Raw genomic sequence first — 18,135 nt, 5'->3', positions numbered from 1 at the left:
TTTTTGAAATGCAATATATTTCTTTCAGCACCAGACAAATTGTAAGCAAAGACAAAAAGGTTAAATATAAATCAAACAATAAAAATCGATACTCTTCCATAATATTCATATAATACATATATATTTCTTCCAGATGGTAATATTATTTACAAAAATGTTCCACCTTCTACGAAGTCTTGATAATTCAGTCTTGACACAATAACTATGCATGTACATATAATTTTCCCCCAACATATTATATTTTTTTATTAATCATAATTACATATTTTTTTCTAAATTTCTTTATATACTTGCATTTCTTTTTCATTATATATACTAATATTTAATAACAGTTAGCCGAATTCATGCAAACTTGACGTTGACATTGATTTGTGTCACTCACCAAATCAAAAATGAAAAATTTATCCGATTAAAAAAAAATTGTATTTTATTTACAAATTTGTTTTGTCAAGCTTTATCATGCTCTGCGCCATTAATAATTCTTGCACCAAATAAACATCAGTACTCTTTTAATCAATTTGATTGCAAACATTTTTATAAATCTTTGCTAAATTTCTTTGACCATTCATAATGTATTCATCTCCACATATACACATTGATTATTATAATTTCTTGGTAAGAAATCATCCGAATATATAAAATAAGAAATAAAATATTTATTTGTCATTTTATCATTTCGACAATTATGTATGACGATTCATTTTCTAGAAATCAATTCTGTATATTTTAAGATATTCTCGACTTTTGAGTCGACAAACTATTATAATATAAAATAAAAGATATCACATTCAGAACATATGTGTATATATAATAATAATTACATTATGCTGTATCGTGAGCATGATATATTTTTAATCTTTAAAACCCGACAAATTGATTTTTCCGATTACATAGACTGTTGAATTTTAGTTTTTCCTAGAATATTATTTCGGTATGTGTGTGTGTATGTATGCTGTTGCAAAAATATTCATTTAGCCAAAGAATGTATAATGAAAATTAAATGCAAGGTAAAAATGATAAAAAAAAATATAAAATAATTTGTGAAGGTGGATTTCCTACCGAAGTGTTGCAGAACGCGAATTACATATTTGACGTTTCTTAATAGTTATATCGAAATTTACATAGTGCTTAACAGATAGAGAAAAACACTGAAATTACATATTAGAAAATTTTTTACAAACATTTTCGCTCGTACAAATATCGGCCGGCTAAGACTCATTCAAAATAATTCACGTATTCGTATATGGATCGTTTTCTTCGATGATAAAATTAATGAGAATATTCATAAGATATTGTATTACATAATGTATTTATATTTTGTTTGAGCAAACTGCAGGAAAGGTAATATATAAAAAGTTTTTTTTTTTTATCTTATTTTTTTTACGGAAAACGCTATTCTTTTGTCAGCGTGCAATGTTCAACAAGCCATATACGTTATAATGAAAATTTATGATTAGTCTTTTCATCAATACATAGTAACATAAATAATTATTGTTTTTTTTTTTCAAAATACAATATTAAATTGAATTTTACAATCAGGCGAATAATCAAAGCTTACCTGTTACATTCTGCATATATATCCTGTTTCGATACGCTTTTCTTAGCTTCATCATAAACTAATATAAATTAAGGAGGAAAAAAATACATTTGTGACTCTCAATATAATATATATAACATTGTTAAGAACGTTGTTAGAAAACATTTTTTGCGTACCAAGCAAGAATCTTTGAAATTTTCAAAAATCAATAGCTTGAATTATATACAATTGATACAATTTGATTTTACAAAAATCCAAGCGGCATCAAAACGTGCCACACATTCTGCATTTAATATATTCATAGAGGTGTACAAGAAGAAAATACAATCACACTTAATCGCTTTTGTTTTTGTTTTTATAGAAAGAAATCGAAAAGTCTTATACGTGCAATCAGCAGAGTATAAAATATAATAACGTAATAGATATTTACAATGGTACATATAAAGGTAAACTTTACTTTGTAGCATATTTAATAAACTGTAGAGCCGTCTGTCTGTGTTGCATTGGTATCCACTCATTTTCAATATTTCGCATAAATATTGTCATTCATTATATAAAAGATACATAAAGAAAAATTCTTCTTTAATTTTAGATAAAAAAAAAGTTAGAGGATTAATCTCTCATCACTTTTTTAATTTCATGTTACAAGAGTGCCATTTAATATATGCAACTCTAATCACAGACAAGTCTTTTAATGTCCATCAAGTTATATGAATAATAAAATTATGCATACATAATTCATCCATTTTGATAAGATTGAGATATCTCTATTTCATTTCGTGATAATAAATGAGATTTAATATAACTATAGTGCACAATATAAAAGTACTATATAAATCGTAGTAACGCTTGGTTGTCTTTCGTCGTAACTTATCAATAATATATAAAATAGCTTGCACGCATCATAAAAATCAACAATTCTATTCTTTGAATGATTTTCTCATGACAACTTTTTTTAAATTGACATTTCTCGCAAATAATACCTGACTCATAGAAATATTATGCGTTGTCACACACTTTCTCTTTTCTTTTCCGCATATGTTCGCACACAACTAAGATATTTGAATGTATATTCCTTTATTTACTTTATCTTATAAGAAAGCTAAACTCCAGAGCAACTTTACTTTTTGTAAATCTTTTAATTTTAATTTTAGTACCAAGGCACATGATTAGTACTCTGTATCTAAAATTACAAAATTTACATAAAGAAGGATTGCTCGATTTGACTTGAGATATGAGAGGCTCATACAAGCTCGACAACCAAGCTGACGTATACCATGTCCAAAGTTAGAAAATATATTAATAAAAGTCATCACCGGCATGACTAATGACAGTACGATAATTGAGAGAAAAAGAGAGAGAGAAGAGAATGAGTACACCGAACACAGACAGTTTAGACTTGTTCTTTGTACTATAAGATCGCGAGGAAAGTCAAGCATCAAAGAGACAAGTGCAATTCGATGCCTTCTTTACGCGCGATCATCGATTATGCGACATGAGTTTCATATACAGAAGTCAATTAAATACCCCTTATTTCAGCGGTATGCTTCCACATAAAAAAATTGTATATTTTTATCATTGATTGACTTGTGTATGTGTGTGTGCGCGCGCGCGCACGTGTGTGTGTGTGTGTGTGTGTATGTGTGAAGAAAGTCAAGCCTTTTCATTAATAAAACTGACAACGAGGAACAAATTATCTCGAACATCACAATTCCGACACATTGCACTTATGTAACGATCGTATTATACAGAGGCCTTTATTATTTGATAATCTTGACTTCCTCACTCGACATCAACATTAAAAACATTTTTTTATAGTAAATATAATGTATATATATATATATATATATAATATGTGTGTGTGTGTGTGTGTGTGTGTGTGTATGGCATTTGTATGTATGCGTGTATGCATATGTACATATAGATGTATATATATGTTGTTATTTTACAAGTTGCAACAAAATTTCAAATCTTAATAAGACGTATAATAAAAAAACGCAGGAGCATGAAAAATATAATATCACGTTAATCAAAAAATTTGTTCAATTTAATTTTATATTATCCTAGCATAACATATAGTTATGTAGGAAAGGAATAAATTTCTTGATCAACCTAATATTTAAAAAAAAGATAGCACATCATTACAAATAACAGATATACATTCTCGAGGATGCTCAATGATGGAGTAAGAAGTACATGAAAAAGAAAAGTACGCGGCATTTAGAACACTGTCAATTCCAAAAAAAAAAAAAAGAAAAAAAGATCATGTTCAACATCTTTATTTACAGGACCAGCCTTATGTTACATATATCTATACATGTATATTGGTTTTAAGTAAATTTGTAGATCTGTTAAGTGCCAATGTGCTAAATATGTTCACATAAGTGGACAATTTTTCTCTCTCCCGCGTCATTCTCTTATATTAATATCATTTACCCTTTAAACACTTCTACAATATACAATATATGGTTATATTCACGCTGACCCGCGGCATAAGTAGTCGCTTTAAAACACGGTTAATTAATGTGTATTTATATCACTAATTTAATTGACACACATAAGTCAACCATGTAGCTTCCACATCACTATTTGTTATTTTTTAATACGGAGGTCAACTACCGATGAAATAAAAATAGTTTATAATGTATATTCGCATAGTAACATAATATTGGATGGATAACAAGGTCAGTGAAAAAAGTCGTTCAAGCAAATTATAAAAAAAAAAAACATGATAGAACTTTGCATTAAAAGTGTGTTACTTGTACTAATCAATCAACTAAATAATGAATATAGCTAAATTGTTCATTCTTGTAAAAAATTGATTTAAATGTTTCTATTGGATATATCTTATTTATTTATATTTTAAATTATTGTATTCAATATTTTTTTGTATTTATATATAATGTTGTAAATTGAAAATATTTTAAAAATTTCTATTGCATGTATATAATAATGTAATCAAAATTTAGAGACATACTTAGGGTTACCACATTTTAAGAATACAAAATACAGAAGAATATACAACACAATATAATTGTGACAATATAGGAAGGGATAATCAAGTAAAAGATGAGATTTGTTTTTAAATGACTGAATTTATATTTGTCAGCATTTCTTAACAACACATGATTAGATTTTTAGTTTCCAAATATTATAGGACATTTAAATGTAAATATTATTCAGGTACATGCAGTTGTAAAACCTTTCTACTGTAAGTAGGATCGGTATACATCTGGCCTATATAGTGGCAACCCCATAGACATACTCTAAATTTCGTTCTCTTTTCCACACAAGTAATACGTAATAAAATTTTCCCAAGATCTCTTAAAACATCATTCGATAAAATTACCAAATTACCTCTTTTCTCGAATTATTCGTTTTCTATATTGATGTGACATTGATTCACGATTATAAAAAGATAAACAACATTAGTCATTGACATCAAATGTGAGGGGGGTTCACAATTACAACCAATAAAGCTAACTGATTTCGTATCCATCCGATACATGCATAATCACATATACATAACCAGAGGTAGTTTAAACTCGATCGGACTTGTCGCGAACAAGTAAATTAGCGAGTAAAGCACCGCATAACATTAAAATCGAATGTATATTATATGTACAGATTTACTACCATAAAATTTGAAAATTATCAACTGTGTGTAACACTCAGTCGCTGCAGGAAATCTGCTTAAAGAGCGACTGTTATTTATAACGGACCGTTCAGCGACGGTTTTATACGATCTGCATGATCGATTAGCGAGCAAAGTGCATGATTTTTCATACGGCAACTCATAAGAGTTCTTAGTCGTACAGAGTTCAAAAAATGGAAAAAAAAAAACATTTATATACGTTAATCACTCGACATTCTCTATGCGAGTTCTTTTACCCATGTCTTTTCTCACTCGTTTCTTTTCCATTTCTGGTGGATGGAAAATATAGATTGAAGCAGATTGCTTTAGTGATAGATAAATCATCAGCATATCTAAACACCTACCTTGATTCTTCGTGAACTGAGCAATTTCACATGCGATATTTGCGCTGATGCAAATCTCTGTTCGTTGTTTGTACCGATGGCACGGTTATCTAGACATTTTTATAATATATTTGTGATATCGGTAATTCGCGAAAACGAAGAAATATCCCAGAAATACAATACCACAATACAAGGAATATTATGCAAATTGCACATACGCCGATATCTTTGTTGAAATCTTTCGCAAAAAAAATAATTTTTAAAGCTTATTTCTTATCAATTAATACACAGTTCCGAAGAGTATTCTATTAAGCTCGCTTTGAACTTCTTGCATTGGTTTCAGTAAAATTCGTGAAACGATCTGGAAAAGTATCTGATTTCTTATATTCCGAAGTTGTGTTTGGTATGAATTTGCATTTTATGATGATCTTGTTGCAAAGTTTTAAGCATTTGCTTTTGCATGTTGTGCTCAATCTGGAAAATAACAACCATTGATTTTGACGTTTTAATTTTCTCAGATGATATTTTCTTATTATTAATCTACCCCAACATATACCTGTAATTGTGATAAGTTCTCTCTCTGAGCATGAAGGACCGAATTTTTGACACTTGCCAACATATTGATTTGGGACTCTTGTAACTTTATATTGCTCGCTAATTGGCGACACGTGCGTCTTATCTGATCATTGACAATTTGCTGAAAGCGTATTTCATAAATTTAATACTCCATTCAAAATCTGATTTCCATATCATTTTCAAATCATTTAAATTTGAATAGTAAATCGCATGTATGATTAAATACTTACATGGTCAGGTGAAAACTGCTGTAATTTTGCTTCATTAAAATGATCTGAAACAACAATCAAAACAAAAATCAAAATTAATTTGACGAATATATCTTGCAAAAATATTCACAAATGATATAGGATCACTTACTTTCAAAACCTATTACAGACCCATTATGAAGATTATTAAATATCTTCATGATCTCTACAAAAGAACAGAAAGAAAAAATTTGTCAAGGATATATCATTTGAAGAGTTAATAATCATGTAACTGATTCATAGTAATAATAGTGCAATAATGACTTTGATCAAAGAAAAAAAAAACAAATCGAATTTAATTTAATTAAGAGATATAGTAAACATTCAATGTGTCACTTAATATTCAGGACAAAACAAGATTAGTTACTTTACTTCGTCGATGAACGAGCACAAGTTGCTATTACAATTTACCTGAATGTGAACTCAGGTCCGAATTTTGGGCGATGTAGTTCTTAAGATCCTGCAAATACTGTTCTTCGTCGATATTCGTTGCGGCGGGATCTACCAGCTGATGAAATTCTGTTTCGATTTCGTGATCAAGACTTGAATTGGGTGACTCCGCAATGAGCAGTGGCTGCGAGTTAACATCATAGTATTGATTGAATTTGACTGCCGAATACTTGTCGTCGGTGGTAAAAGTCCCACAGTTCACATAAGAAACGTATTGTTGTTCGTCGTTGGCATTCGTCGATGCATACAACATATTGTTAGACCTCCTCTTGCTGTGTATTGCCGGAAGATCTTCGTCGCTACATACTCTCTTCAACATATACCTTGATTGTTGATTGTGTGTTTCGATCCCTTGTGAAATTACCGAACTGTCGCTCGCGCTGTCATCAAAGTATTGCACTACTAATTCCTGCGTTTGATGATTGAAGGTCTCGATCCCGCGTTTTAGCTTAATGTCATTCTCGCGCAGAGCGTTTGGTGACAGCACATTGTCGCGCTGCTCTATTTTAACCTGTGCGTTCAAACCATTCACGTTTTGAGACACATCCAAGCGTGATATATGATTAAGAGGTACGCTTTGACAAGGATTCATATTAGCTTCGCAAGTGGTCGCAAGAATGTTCGATTGTACAGACATATCGACATTCTGGACGTTATTATGATTATTATGCGCGTCATTCATCATGCTTTCTGAATCCGATATTGGGCATTGCTCCGCGCTACTGACATTATTATTTTCCAATGTATGTTTATGTTCCTTAGATTCTTGCTTCGGAATTTGATCATCTTTGCCTTGCAAAACGGTGCAAGAATCAATCTTATCGACATCAACTTTATTTGTTTGCTCAGCGAATGGTAGCGTATCAGGAGACAATATGATGGTCTTCGGCGAAGGTGAGGGATTATCATCCGATGCGGAAGGTAAGTCTCTAATTAAGTGATTGATGGCTTCTTCAAGCTGTGATTTTTCTTCGAGATTGCCTTCTGGATTCGATAATTGGCTCAAATCCTAATATTTAAACCGTTAAACAATCTCTTTACACAAACTTCACGTGTAAATATAAACGGGTATTATAAATGCAAAGAATAACATTTGACTTACCAATTCTATCGGTGAATTTATGTCGAAATTCTTTATAAGACCTTTACTAGCTGGAGTCGCGGCGAATCTTTCTCTCATCTCTTTTATTAGTTGAATACCTTCTTTTTCCCTGCATGCAACAAAATTTTCCTTATATTTTTATATGTTTTTCCTTATATTCTTATATGCTTTGCTGAATACGCATTGCATACGTATTAACATAATATTTCCAATGTGTATTTTAATCTTTGTAAGTCACATATTTTTTTGCTTTATTACTGATCACATATGAGTCATAATGTCTTCTCGCAGTTTTAACTCAAAATGCTTGAAAAAAAATCTACAAAGATTGATATATATTCTTTGGCATCTATAGAGAATGATCACAACAAAAGGTAAGAAATAGATTTTGTACTTATTATTTTTTATTGATTAAGGCCTTCGGCATATTCTATTATTAGAATATCGATAGAAAAAATAATCCATATGTGATTTTTAAGAGTTGATATTCAAAAAACAGAAAGATATAGTTTGCAGAAATAATTGAATCCATTCCCTTATTTAAATTTATTACTTTAACTTTAATATTCGATTAATCTGTAAAGCCAATTATTTTCCTCGCCTGTCCTATAATTCATTGATGAAATGTACTTACGATACCAAGGTGTTAATGCAAACGAAAGATTCCACCGTTTTCGTGTTCTTATCGAACTCCAAGTAACCATGTGTCCTCAGATAGATGAATTTACCGGATTTTGTGAGTAATCTGTAGCACGACGTGCCACACGTTTCGGCATGACTGTACACTGCAAATGCATAACTAATCATGAGTAATTGCACATGCAAAACAATAGTTGGTTTTAAATAGATCGCTTTACATATATTTTGTTGTCATGTTTAAATTGTGATTAATTATGGAAATGGCATGCAAAATATCACAATAAACCTTCATTGTAAAAGCTGCATGTATTAAAATAATGACGGCATAATATATAATGTAAAATATAATACAATATATGATGTAATATATAATGTAAAATGTTATTGATTTAACTATTAAATATAAAAAGTAATATATGTAATTTTTTAATAACTTGAATATCGAATATAATAAAAAATTCATAATGTTATTTTGTTAATATTTTATTGAATATTTTAATTTAACAGAGTGTCTACTCAAATTTTGTAAAAAAAATCTCTAAAAATTCTTTTAGATATTTTTGTTCAAAATTCAAAAAAGAATATTTAAAAAGTTTTTTGGTGTTTTCTAAAATAAATTTTTTATCGCATGCGTTTTCAAATATTTTTCACTTGTATGACAAAAAAATAAAGCCTCTTAAGTTTCAAGTGCCAGATTTATAAATGTACTAAAAAAAAACTGAATATATTTCATTTATATAATATTTTCATTTTTTTATCATTGAAAATTACATAAAGAATATGTATTGGATATTCAATATTTTAAGCAAAATGTTAAAGCACTGAATATATAAAAGATGTAAATATATATATATTTATAATATATTTTAAACGCGCATAATTCATTTGACTTATCGACTGTTCACAATATGAGAGCACAATTATTAAAGAGAAAAAAAAATATTAAAGTAAAAAAAAAAAACAAAAATCCCTTCACAATAAGTTCCATGAAATGGTTTTCCATGTTGTTCCAGATAGTAGACATCCTGTTATCGTTATGCACATTGTGTGTAAATATTTTTTAACGGAAAAATAAAAATTACGTTAATTATATTAAACACAAAAGCTTACTTTGCCGTAGGCCGACCATTGTCCATCTTAAATCAGCCTTGTGCATAAAGCCAAACGCATTCTGACCAGATACTTCCTCCGATAAATAGCCGGCAACGATGGACACCCTATGATCGCAATAGACGATACGTCCGTCGACCAAATGCCGTGTCATATATTCATCTTTCGTGGCATCCATTATTGACAATTCGGTGATGGGACGTTTCTTCGGTAAGGTCGCTACGCCAGCGAAAATAATGTCGTTGCTGGTGCCCGTTATCTCTGTTAGAGTCATCACGACGGGATCAGAGTTAGAGTAAAATATAATTATCTTGAAAGAAAATCGGGTTATGATCAGAAGGATTATTCAATGAAAAATAGAGATTCGCTAGATTAATAATATTTATATAAGAGAATGTATAATAAATATTGTAATAGTATGTGTGTTTTTTTTTATTATAAATATTATAGATATTAAATTTAAAAAAAAAATCAATTCTGATATTCAATTTTGCAGCATCGATAACTTTGGGACTGTGTAAGCTGTTGGAAGTCGAGAGATTTTTACGCAAACAAAGCTTAAACGCAAATACGTAAATCATATTTTACTTGCCTCAAGCAACCTTTATCCCAACAAAAATTAATTTTAAACTAGATTACTGAGTTGTTTAATGCAAAGTGAAAAGTTACTCTTGTTGGCTTCTCATTAAATATCCACTAAGGAAAAAGATCGATTCAAGATACATCAAAGAATTCCGTAAGTAAAAAGTGGCGTCGAGCAAATCCGTGCATTTTGTAATAAAACTGTCGCCCATGGTAAATCCACCTGTGCTTAGAGACCGCTCTCCTCTGAACGCATTTCTAAACAGTGCACCACGTATAACACGTGCTTGCCCCGGCGTTCAGTTCTGATCTAATAGGCGAGTCTCAAAGAATCTAAACTCGCTCTGACTGAGCCTAACATATCTTCGTCGACGACGGCGGCGAAGGTCTAAATTTAAATACAGGAGTAGCGTAAATATTTGCGATACTCGTTACGAAAGCAGCGCTACGGGTTTCAGTCATGATAAAACAAGACCATCGATCCGGAGAATTCGCGCGGGTAATCTTCTCTTTCGAGAATCGCTCGCTACGCTCGATATGGAATACATAATGAAGCACGTCATTGCTGATTTATAATAGGAAAGAACATCTGATTATACATAGGGTATGTTCGAAATAAAATGATACATCTGAATAATTCGTAAAGGAAAGTAAGTGTTGGATAATAATTGTTAAATAAAAGCAGTGAAGGGATATAGGATACAGGAGGCAATTATGTCATGAATATTATATCATCACCATCCCACCATTTCATATTTCGGCGTACATTTATTCGATTCGTTGTCAATTTTTTTTCTTTCTTTTTTTTTTAATAACCATCAACCATTTTTTTTTTAATAAACCATCCTAATTTTTTTTATATATATCGATTCTTTGTAATATATGACATAAAAAGTTATAGAGATTTTAAACATTCTTTAAATCTTTTTTTTTTGTTTAATAATTAAAAAATATATACAATTAAAAAAAATATAATTAAAAAAAATATAAAAAGATAAACAAATTTTTTTCCGATTTTAATGTACCGTAAATTTTTTTATAGACTCTTACCTCGATGTCTCCCTCGGTTCCCGTTGTTATCTGCGTTCTTGCAAGCTTCCGCGAGCCGCAGGACTCCCGAAATGTCAAAAGTTTCGTATTGCGTGTGTTCACGTCTATTCACGATGCGCTGAGCTATGCGAATCTTAAACCTCCGCCTCTGCTCGTGGAATTGCTTATTCTTCTCGTTTGCTCTGTTGTGATTTGTCGTCGAATCGTCGGAGGAGCTGGAATTGTAATCGTGCAAGTCGGACCCAGTTGGCGAGGATGTCGTCGTAAGTTGCATGTCGTCGGATATAAGGTTTCGCTTAAGCTCATCATGATCATCGGGATGGACGAAATCGATCAGAGATTGACCCAGCAATTCGTTCTGCGAAATTCAAACAGTTTCGAAATTCAGACGAGAATCTCTAATTTCCAAGTTTAGATCAAGTTGCCTCGCATCGCTCGTATTGACCCTTATTGTTTGTGCGATCTGATATATGTATTTACATCAACATTGAATATAGAATCGTACAACAGTCGTCTCCTAATTCTTATTACATTATAAAAAATTAATTATATTATATTTACAAAAAAAATTGAAAAGCAATTGGGAAAGCATGTTATGAGAAGAACTGATGTTCTCAATTTTTCGTTTTTCTTTAAATTTAAGATATAAATCAGTTCAATTTTACAATTTAATAAATAATACAATATTTTAAAACGAGAACAAACAAATAATGCTCTCTTGGCGCTTCAATGTTGCATGTTTTCATTGTTTTTCAAAGATATAATTATATAATATTAAATATTCAGCATTTATTAATTGACTCTCTCTCTCTCTCTCTCTCTCTCTCTCTCTCTCTCTCTCTTTTTCTCCTTCTCATATTAATATAAAAAAAATACTATCGGTCTTTGTCATAAATATTTATTGTTAACCAAACCTAACGGTATCTTTCGCGCAGCAAATCGCGATACGTCAATGACGATGCCGACGACGATGACGACAGTGCACCGTGTTGGCGACGGAGCTCATTTTCGCGGCAGGCGGTTTCTCCTTGAGAACAATATGGCCTGATTATGAGTACCTTCTTAAAAAACGAGAGCAAACCCGCGCTTACAAACAACTTTCATCCTGCTCCTGCACATCATCCTCCCACTCTTCCTTCCCTCTCACTCTCTCTCTCTCTCTCTCTCTCTCTCTTTCTGCGTCTTTCTTTCTCTACATAGCCCACTCGTTCTAGCATCTTTTTTTACGTAGAGAAGCCGAAAGAGAGCAGGAGAAGGAGAGAAGGACTCGGCCGGCTCCCAAGAGCCGGTTCGTTACAGCAAAGTGGCGAATTATCGTTACGCCTGAATCTGGAGCGCCACTCTGGTGAATGCGATCGATAGCCCGGACATTTTTTTTACACTTTATCCTCGTCGTTGCTTGCTCGCAAAAATACAGAGGAAACTTCAAAGTTAGGTGGGAGGAGAAAGAAGCGATAAAGCACGTTGACAGCGCCTTTCTCCACTCCCCGCTGCAAAATCTGTTAATCTCGTGAACGAGAATTTGAAACGCGCGTTGAAATCTCCGAGGGCTCTTCCTGATCTCTACGACGGAGACACGCGCGTTTAGATTTTTAACAGTTTTATCTTTGTCGCGAGATATGTAATGTCCCTGTAAAGTCGAACAAATCATCGCTGTGTCGTAACATTTTTATTCTTCTTGTTGTTTTGGATATATCATCTTCGTTGTTGAATATGATTTCCTAGAAGCGATCTTGGACCCCCGCATGCGTAAACACGTGTCGCCTTGAACGTAAACAAAAGGGCGATAACCTTATAATGTTAATTATAACGATGAAAGCACGTACTTTTGACGAAAACATGTTCGAGAAGATTTTTTAGCAATTGCTCTCTTAAAAATTCTAGATTATTTTGATGATTCTCTTTAATATCAATATCTAATGTAATTATCTTGCGTAACTCAATTTAATCCAATAAATGCACAGACAAATAGCAAATTATAGTAAATAAGAGGGTGTGGTCCTCATAAGTGAATAATGAAACTTAAATGTCTTCTCAAAATATGCAAAGAACCATGGGATAAATTTATTAATAAAAAAAAAACACGCACATGGCAACACAATTTGATCATTTCATTCTAATGAAATATGATTAATAAGAAAAGCTAAAAAATATGATTAATTAAAAAAAATTAATAAAAAATATGATTAATAAATAAAGTTAAAATATTTTTATACTAACAAAAAAAGAAAGTTATAAAAACGCATAAAATGTATAACTGTGTTATTAAATAATATTCATGAATGTAAAACGAGACTAGACGATGCTGTGATCTACCAAAAAAAAAATCTGATTGATTTGATTTCTCCCATTTGTTTTTTAATTTCATAATATTTCTCCTAAGTGGTATCATATACATTCAGGTATATATTCTTTAGCCCGTGATCCATCGCTTAATATTCGCTGGATCGTATTGTCTTGAAGATCCTGAGAGGTTCTTACGTCATAATCTAAACCCACATTTTCTTTACCAAAATTATCGGTCATTTAGGCATCATTAATGCCCATATACGATCCTTATATGTTGCAAAAGAATTGTTTTGCTAATGTAAGCCTCGCACAAAATCTGGCCATGAAAATTGAAGAATCTTATGAAATCATTCATTTCCATAAACGGGAATTCTGCACAGAAATGGCATTCCATATATTTACATTGAATTTAAAAAATAAAAACAATCGGTGAATCGTACTTATTACAGAGATATCCTTCCGAACGCAGGAAATATCATTAATAACCACTTTGTAAATTTGTACATTTGTTGATCTCCGTTGTTTTGATGTTTCGCAATTATTTGCTGATTTCATATAAACTTAGAATTCGGTTTTCAGTTAAGTTGAGTGTTGACTTGGTTCCATGTAAAATATTCAAACGATGACAATCTCTTTGCAAAACTTTCTCTTCACTTATTGCCAAAAATAACTCTCAAATTCGAAAGGCAAATTTCAGTGACACAATCTATTAGTCCCGTAAAAATTATAATTAGTGTTTGTACTTAATGTGTCAATTAAAATTTGCAAAAAAAAAAAAAAAATAAAATAAAATGAATTGACCATCTCTAAAATATAAAAATTCGTATAAATTATACGAATGTTTGCCTAATATATTTTATTACTATCGTATTTCAAATTATTGGTTTATATTTGATTTTCTATTAAAACCGCTTTGAAGCAGATTTTGCCTTCAACATCGGAATCCGAATCTTAAATACAGTGTATCTGAACGTATAGCAGTTTTTAGCTTTCACATTTTGTGATTTTCGATTCCAAGGCGACAGCATAAAATACTTTCCATACTCTGTTTAGACTTTTTCACTCGTCTTTATTTAATCCGTTCTCAATATGTTGCGCAGAGTTTTTTGCATCCAGATGACTACATTATCTCAGTTTCTTTTTGAGTTGGCCTCTTCAGTGACTCCAAAGTGAAATAAATTTATTCCGTCGCTGAATCGACGTCACGTGCACAATTACGAAGTTTCCGATAGTTCGTCGAAAAGGTTGTCACGCCGATCTCGTCAGGTGACTTATGTCTACAAAGTCAGATACAAAGCGCAGCAGGTAGCAAAAGCAAGATTCTCGTTATGTATCTCAATCGATCGAGCTAATTATTTTCGTACAATACGCCCTTAATATCTGCAGCAGATAATTAGCTAGGTTCGAATCTATCGCAGATATAAACGGAGACATGCCCATTATTCCCGTAACGTTCATTACTTGATCCTTAAATTTGCCTCCGGCTAATCACAACGTTTCCGTTTTATGATTTCTGAAACGATTGTTTCATTAGATACGATAAAATTCACATTTCTCTTGATAGACCAAATGCATTCTGCATTTTATGATGTGAAATTATCACTCATTTCTTTGAATATAAACGGAATAGAAAAATCCAAATAGCAGAATCCATTCAATGATCCATCTCAATTATGTCTTTTGAGCAAATAAAATCATTAATATTAATTAATATTAATAATTAATACTAATAATTTATATAATATCTTAATGTGCCATCATAATACATTTGGAAAAATAATAATCTGTAACAATTTTCATTTTAACTTACAATTATCTTATGATTATTCAAACAAAATTCCTATACATATAATTATGTATATAATAATGTACATGCATTTAATATATATTTACATTTAAAAAATATTTTTTATATATTAAAAGAAAAACAACTTTTAATATTACTTAAATAATGTTAATTTCCCCCATATCTTTTAGTTTTACGAATTTCGTAAATTAACATGTTTTATCTTTCTCGAAAACTCGGCGAATCCATTTGGATACATTCCCACCAGATTGAATGCGTGAATTTCCGGAAAAAGTCGCACGTGGATCCGGACGAATAATTACCGCGCGAGATAATCATCGTTACGTTTTTCATTGGCAGCGAACGGATTTTTTTTTTTTTTCATTCGAAACAGACCTCGAGCACGGGCCTCGCGCGCGCGATCATTTTTCGCGAGCAATCTCGCATCTCGGATTAATTCCCACGTACAAATATACGGGAAACGAAATGCGGATATTGGTGGATGTGTGTAACGTTTCATAGCGAGCGAAAAGGAGCAGAGGGCACACGCTAACGCGCGGTTGCTATGGGAGCGTATTTGCGTTGCACGCACTCATTTGATCGATAATTCCTGACTCCGCGCATTACACAGGGCAGGTCTCGGTGGTTGCAGCTAACAGCTGTTGCATCCGCGCGAGAGATCGCGATCGCTCTCTCCTCTGTCCTCCCCCCTATATCTCCCACTCCCTCCCTTCCACCCCAACCGTCTATTTACCTTCTTCTCAGCGCCGGCGCGAAAATATTATACGGTCGTATATTTCAATGGCCGCAATATAAATATGCCTAAATATAAATAGGCTTAAAAAAAAGAGGGAGAAATGCGGAAGATAGGAAAAATTTCGCGAAATATTTATATATGTATGACAAACAGCTTCCTTGAATAATCACTGGATGAGTAATTAAATTAAAGCATTCTTCATATCACGAGCAATTCAAATATCAGAGTTGGAGTTTATCATTGATTCATAAAAAAAGAAAAAAACAAATTAATATATTTCGTTGTCAGGCAAACGTATTCTCATATTGGAAAGCTGTGCGTCATTAGCTCTCTCATCGATGTAATGTTTACATTTAGCGATATAACATCACATCGGTATAAAATTTAAATTTTCACCTATCGATAAGCTTTATCGTGAATGAACATGAGAAAACTCGTGGTCCGTTGAAGCAAAGATAATTGTGATATAATTCGTGATTAAGCAGGTTTTTGATTGCTATATAAATTGGGAGCAGAGATAGCTACTATTGTTTGCAATAATGTAATGTAAACTGTCAAAGTATAAGATTTTCGAACAATTAATTTTAATTAGAAGAAGAGAAGAGATAAGAGAAAAGATAGAGTTGACAAAACTATTCAGTTGTATTGATGAAAATAATTCATATATTAGAACAAAAAAAACTCACCTGGACATGGCCGAGATGATGCTCCACTTGTCGGCTGACGTAGACAATTTTCCCTGTTGCCGTGACTATGAGGAAGAACCCTTCGCTGTCAACTATATGCTATTATGATTTGAAAAATAAGTGTCCGCAGTGTCAATCGTCTCGAGATTTGTATTATAGCATGTGCATATAGGCATTGTGTGTACTTACGTCGACAAAGTATTGCTCCAAGTCGAACTCATTGAACTGTTGGGAAAGAAAATTCATCGAGCGACGTCCGAATACTGTAAATAATGCATAAAGTACGTGACCTTAAGTAATGCTTCTTTTCACATTAATCGGAATCGTGTCAATATAAATGAGAAATTAATATTAATAACATCCTATCCCAGCTTTAATTCCTTAGACTTATAATTATGTGTTTATGATTAAATCTGTTTATATATAAAGTAATATAAGATACGGCGAGTATAATTCGGTCTCATTTATTATTTAAGAAACAAGGATTTAGAAATATTAGAATAATAATAAAAACAGAATATGATAATTAATAATAAACTATAATATTATAAATTTAATTAGAAGAAAAATTTAGAGATATTAGGATAATAATAAGAATAAAATATGTTCATTAATAATAAATTATAATTAAAAAATATTTTGTAGAAAAAAATATTTTTTAATCAACTTACTGTATTGTATTCTCAGGAAGGCGGCAGCTAATCTTAGAATGGATATTTTGTCCATCCTTCTCGAACTTCCAGCGACAATCGGCACAAGGGACGCCATCGTCGAGATATTTGTGTTGAGATTGTCGCGACGTTGCTTTTCTGCCATGTTTCGCGATGCACGTGGGTTACTGTAACAAGAAAAAGAAATGACGAGTGAAATTTAGCAGCAATGAGAGTTATTAATATACAAAACATAAAATAAATTTGTTTATCTTATAATTTATAGAAAAACGTATATTTTCGTTAATAAGTGATGCTTGTTTTAGTAAATTGAATTATAATATATAAGCTTCTTTTAATTCAACCTTGTATGTGTTAATAATGTGCACGTAACACATATATTCATCTCGAATATAAATTTCCATAAATTAAGATGCAAATTTTTTTTATTTTATATAAATATTAGTCTATAAATTATCATACGATATTTGAAACCGATCTTTAATTATATTCCGTTATTTACGCAAGATATATAATTTTATGTATAATAGTCTAGCAAAATTCAAATATAGTTATAAATATAACTATGAAAGTTATTATTACAAAAATATATCTCTCTTGTTTTATTTATTATAAACAATAGCATATCCGCGTCTGATAATTAATAAAATTTTAAATAAAATTAATAAAAATAA

At 31.4% G+C, this 18,135-nt stretch overlaps 1 protein-coding gene across 4 annotated transcripts in view; it reads right to left on the bottom strand.

Annotated features, from left to right (window-relative positions):
* Positions 1-99: 99 nt before the first annotated feature.
* The window catches only part of LOC126853407 (aryl hydrocarbon receptor nuclear translocator-like protein 1), an 83,961-nt gene continuing 65,925 nt past the window's right edge, over positions 100-18,135 (bottom strand). For all 4 annotated transcript variants that reach the window (XM_050599122.1, XM_050599119.1, XM_050599120.1 and 1 more), the window contains 12 exons: positions 17,462-17,628; positions 16,980-17,053; positions 16,791-16,889; positions 11,273-11,630; positions 9,641-9,901; positions 8,526-8,676; positions 7,892-8,000; positions 6,751-7,798; positions 6,452-6,505; positions 6,322-6,365; positions 6,072-6,212; positions 100-5,989 (listed from right to left, as the gene is read on the bottom strand). In XM_050599122.1, the coding sequence (XP_050455079.1) occupies positions 5,897-5,989; positions 6,072-6,212; positions 6,322-6,365; positions 6,452-6,505; positions 6,751-7,798; positions 7,892-8,000; positions 8,526-8,676; positions 9,641-9,901; positions 11,273-11,630; positions 16,791-16,889; positions 16,980-17,053; positions 17,462-17,628 (2,599 nt within the window). In that variant the 3' untranslated portion in view covers positions 100-5,896. The remainder of the gene's footprint in view (positions 5,990-6,071; positions 6,213-6,321; positions 6,366-6,451; positions 6,506-6,750; positions 7,799-7,891; positions 8,001-8,525; positions 8,677-9,640; positions 9,902-11,272; positions 11,631-16,790; positions 16,890-16,979; positions 17,054-17,461; positions 17,629-18,135) is intronic.

The sequence above is a fragment of the Cataglyphis hispanica genome, chromosome 12, assembly GCF_021464435.1.
Source record: "Cataglyphis hispanica isolate Lineage 1 chromosome 12, ULB_Chis1_1.0, whole genome shotgun sequence".
NCBI lineage: Eukaryota > Metazoa > Arthropoda > Insecta > Hymenoptera > Formicidae > Cataglyphis > Cataglyphis hispanica.
Note: the sequence above shows the minus strand (reverse complement) of the source record. Positions and strands in the feature narration are given on the sequence as shown.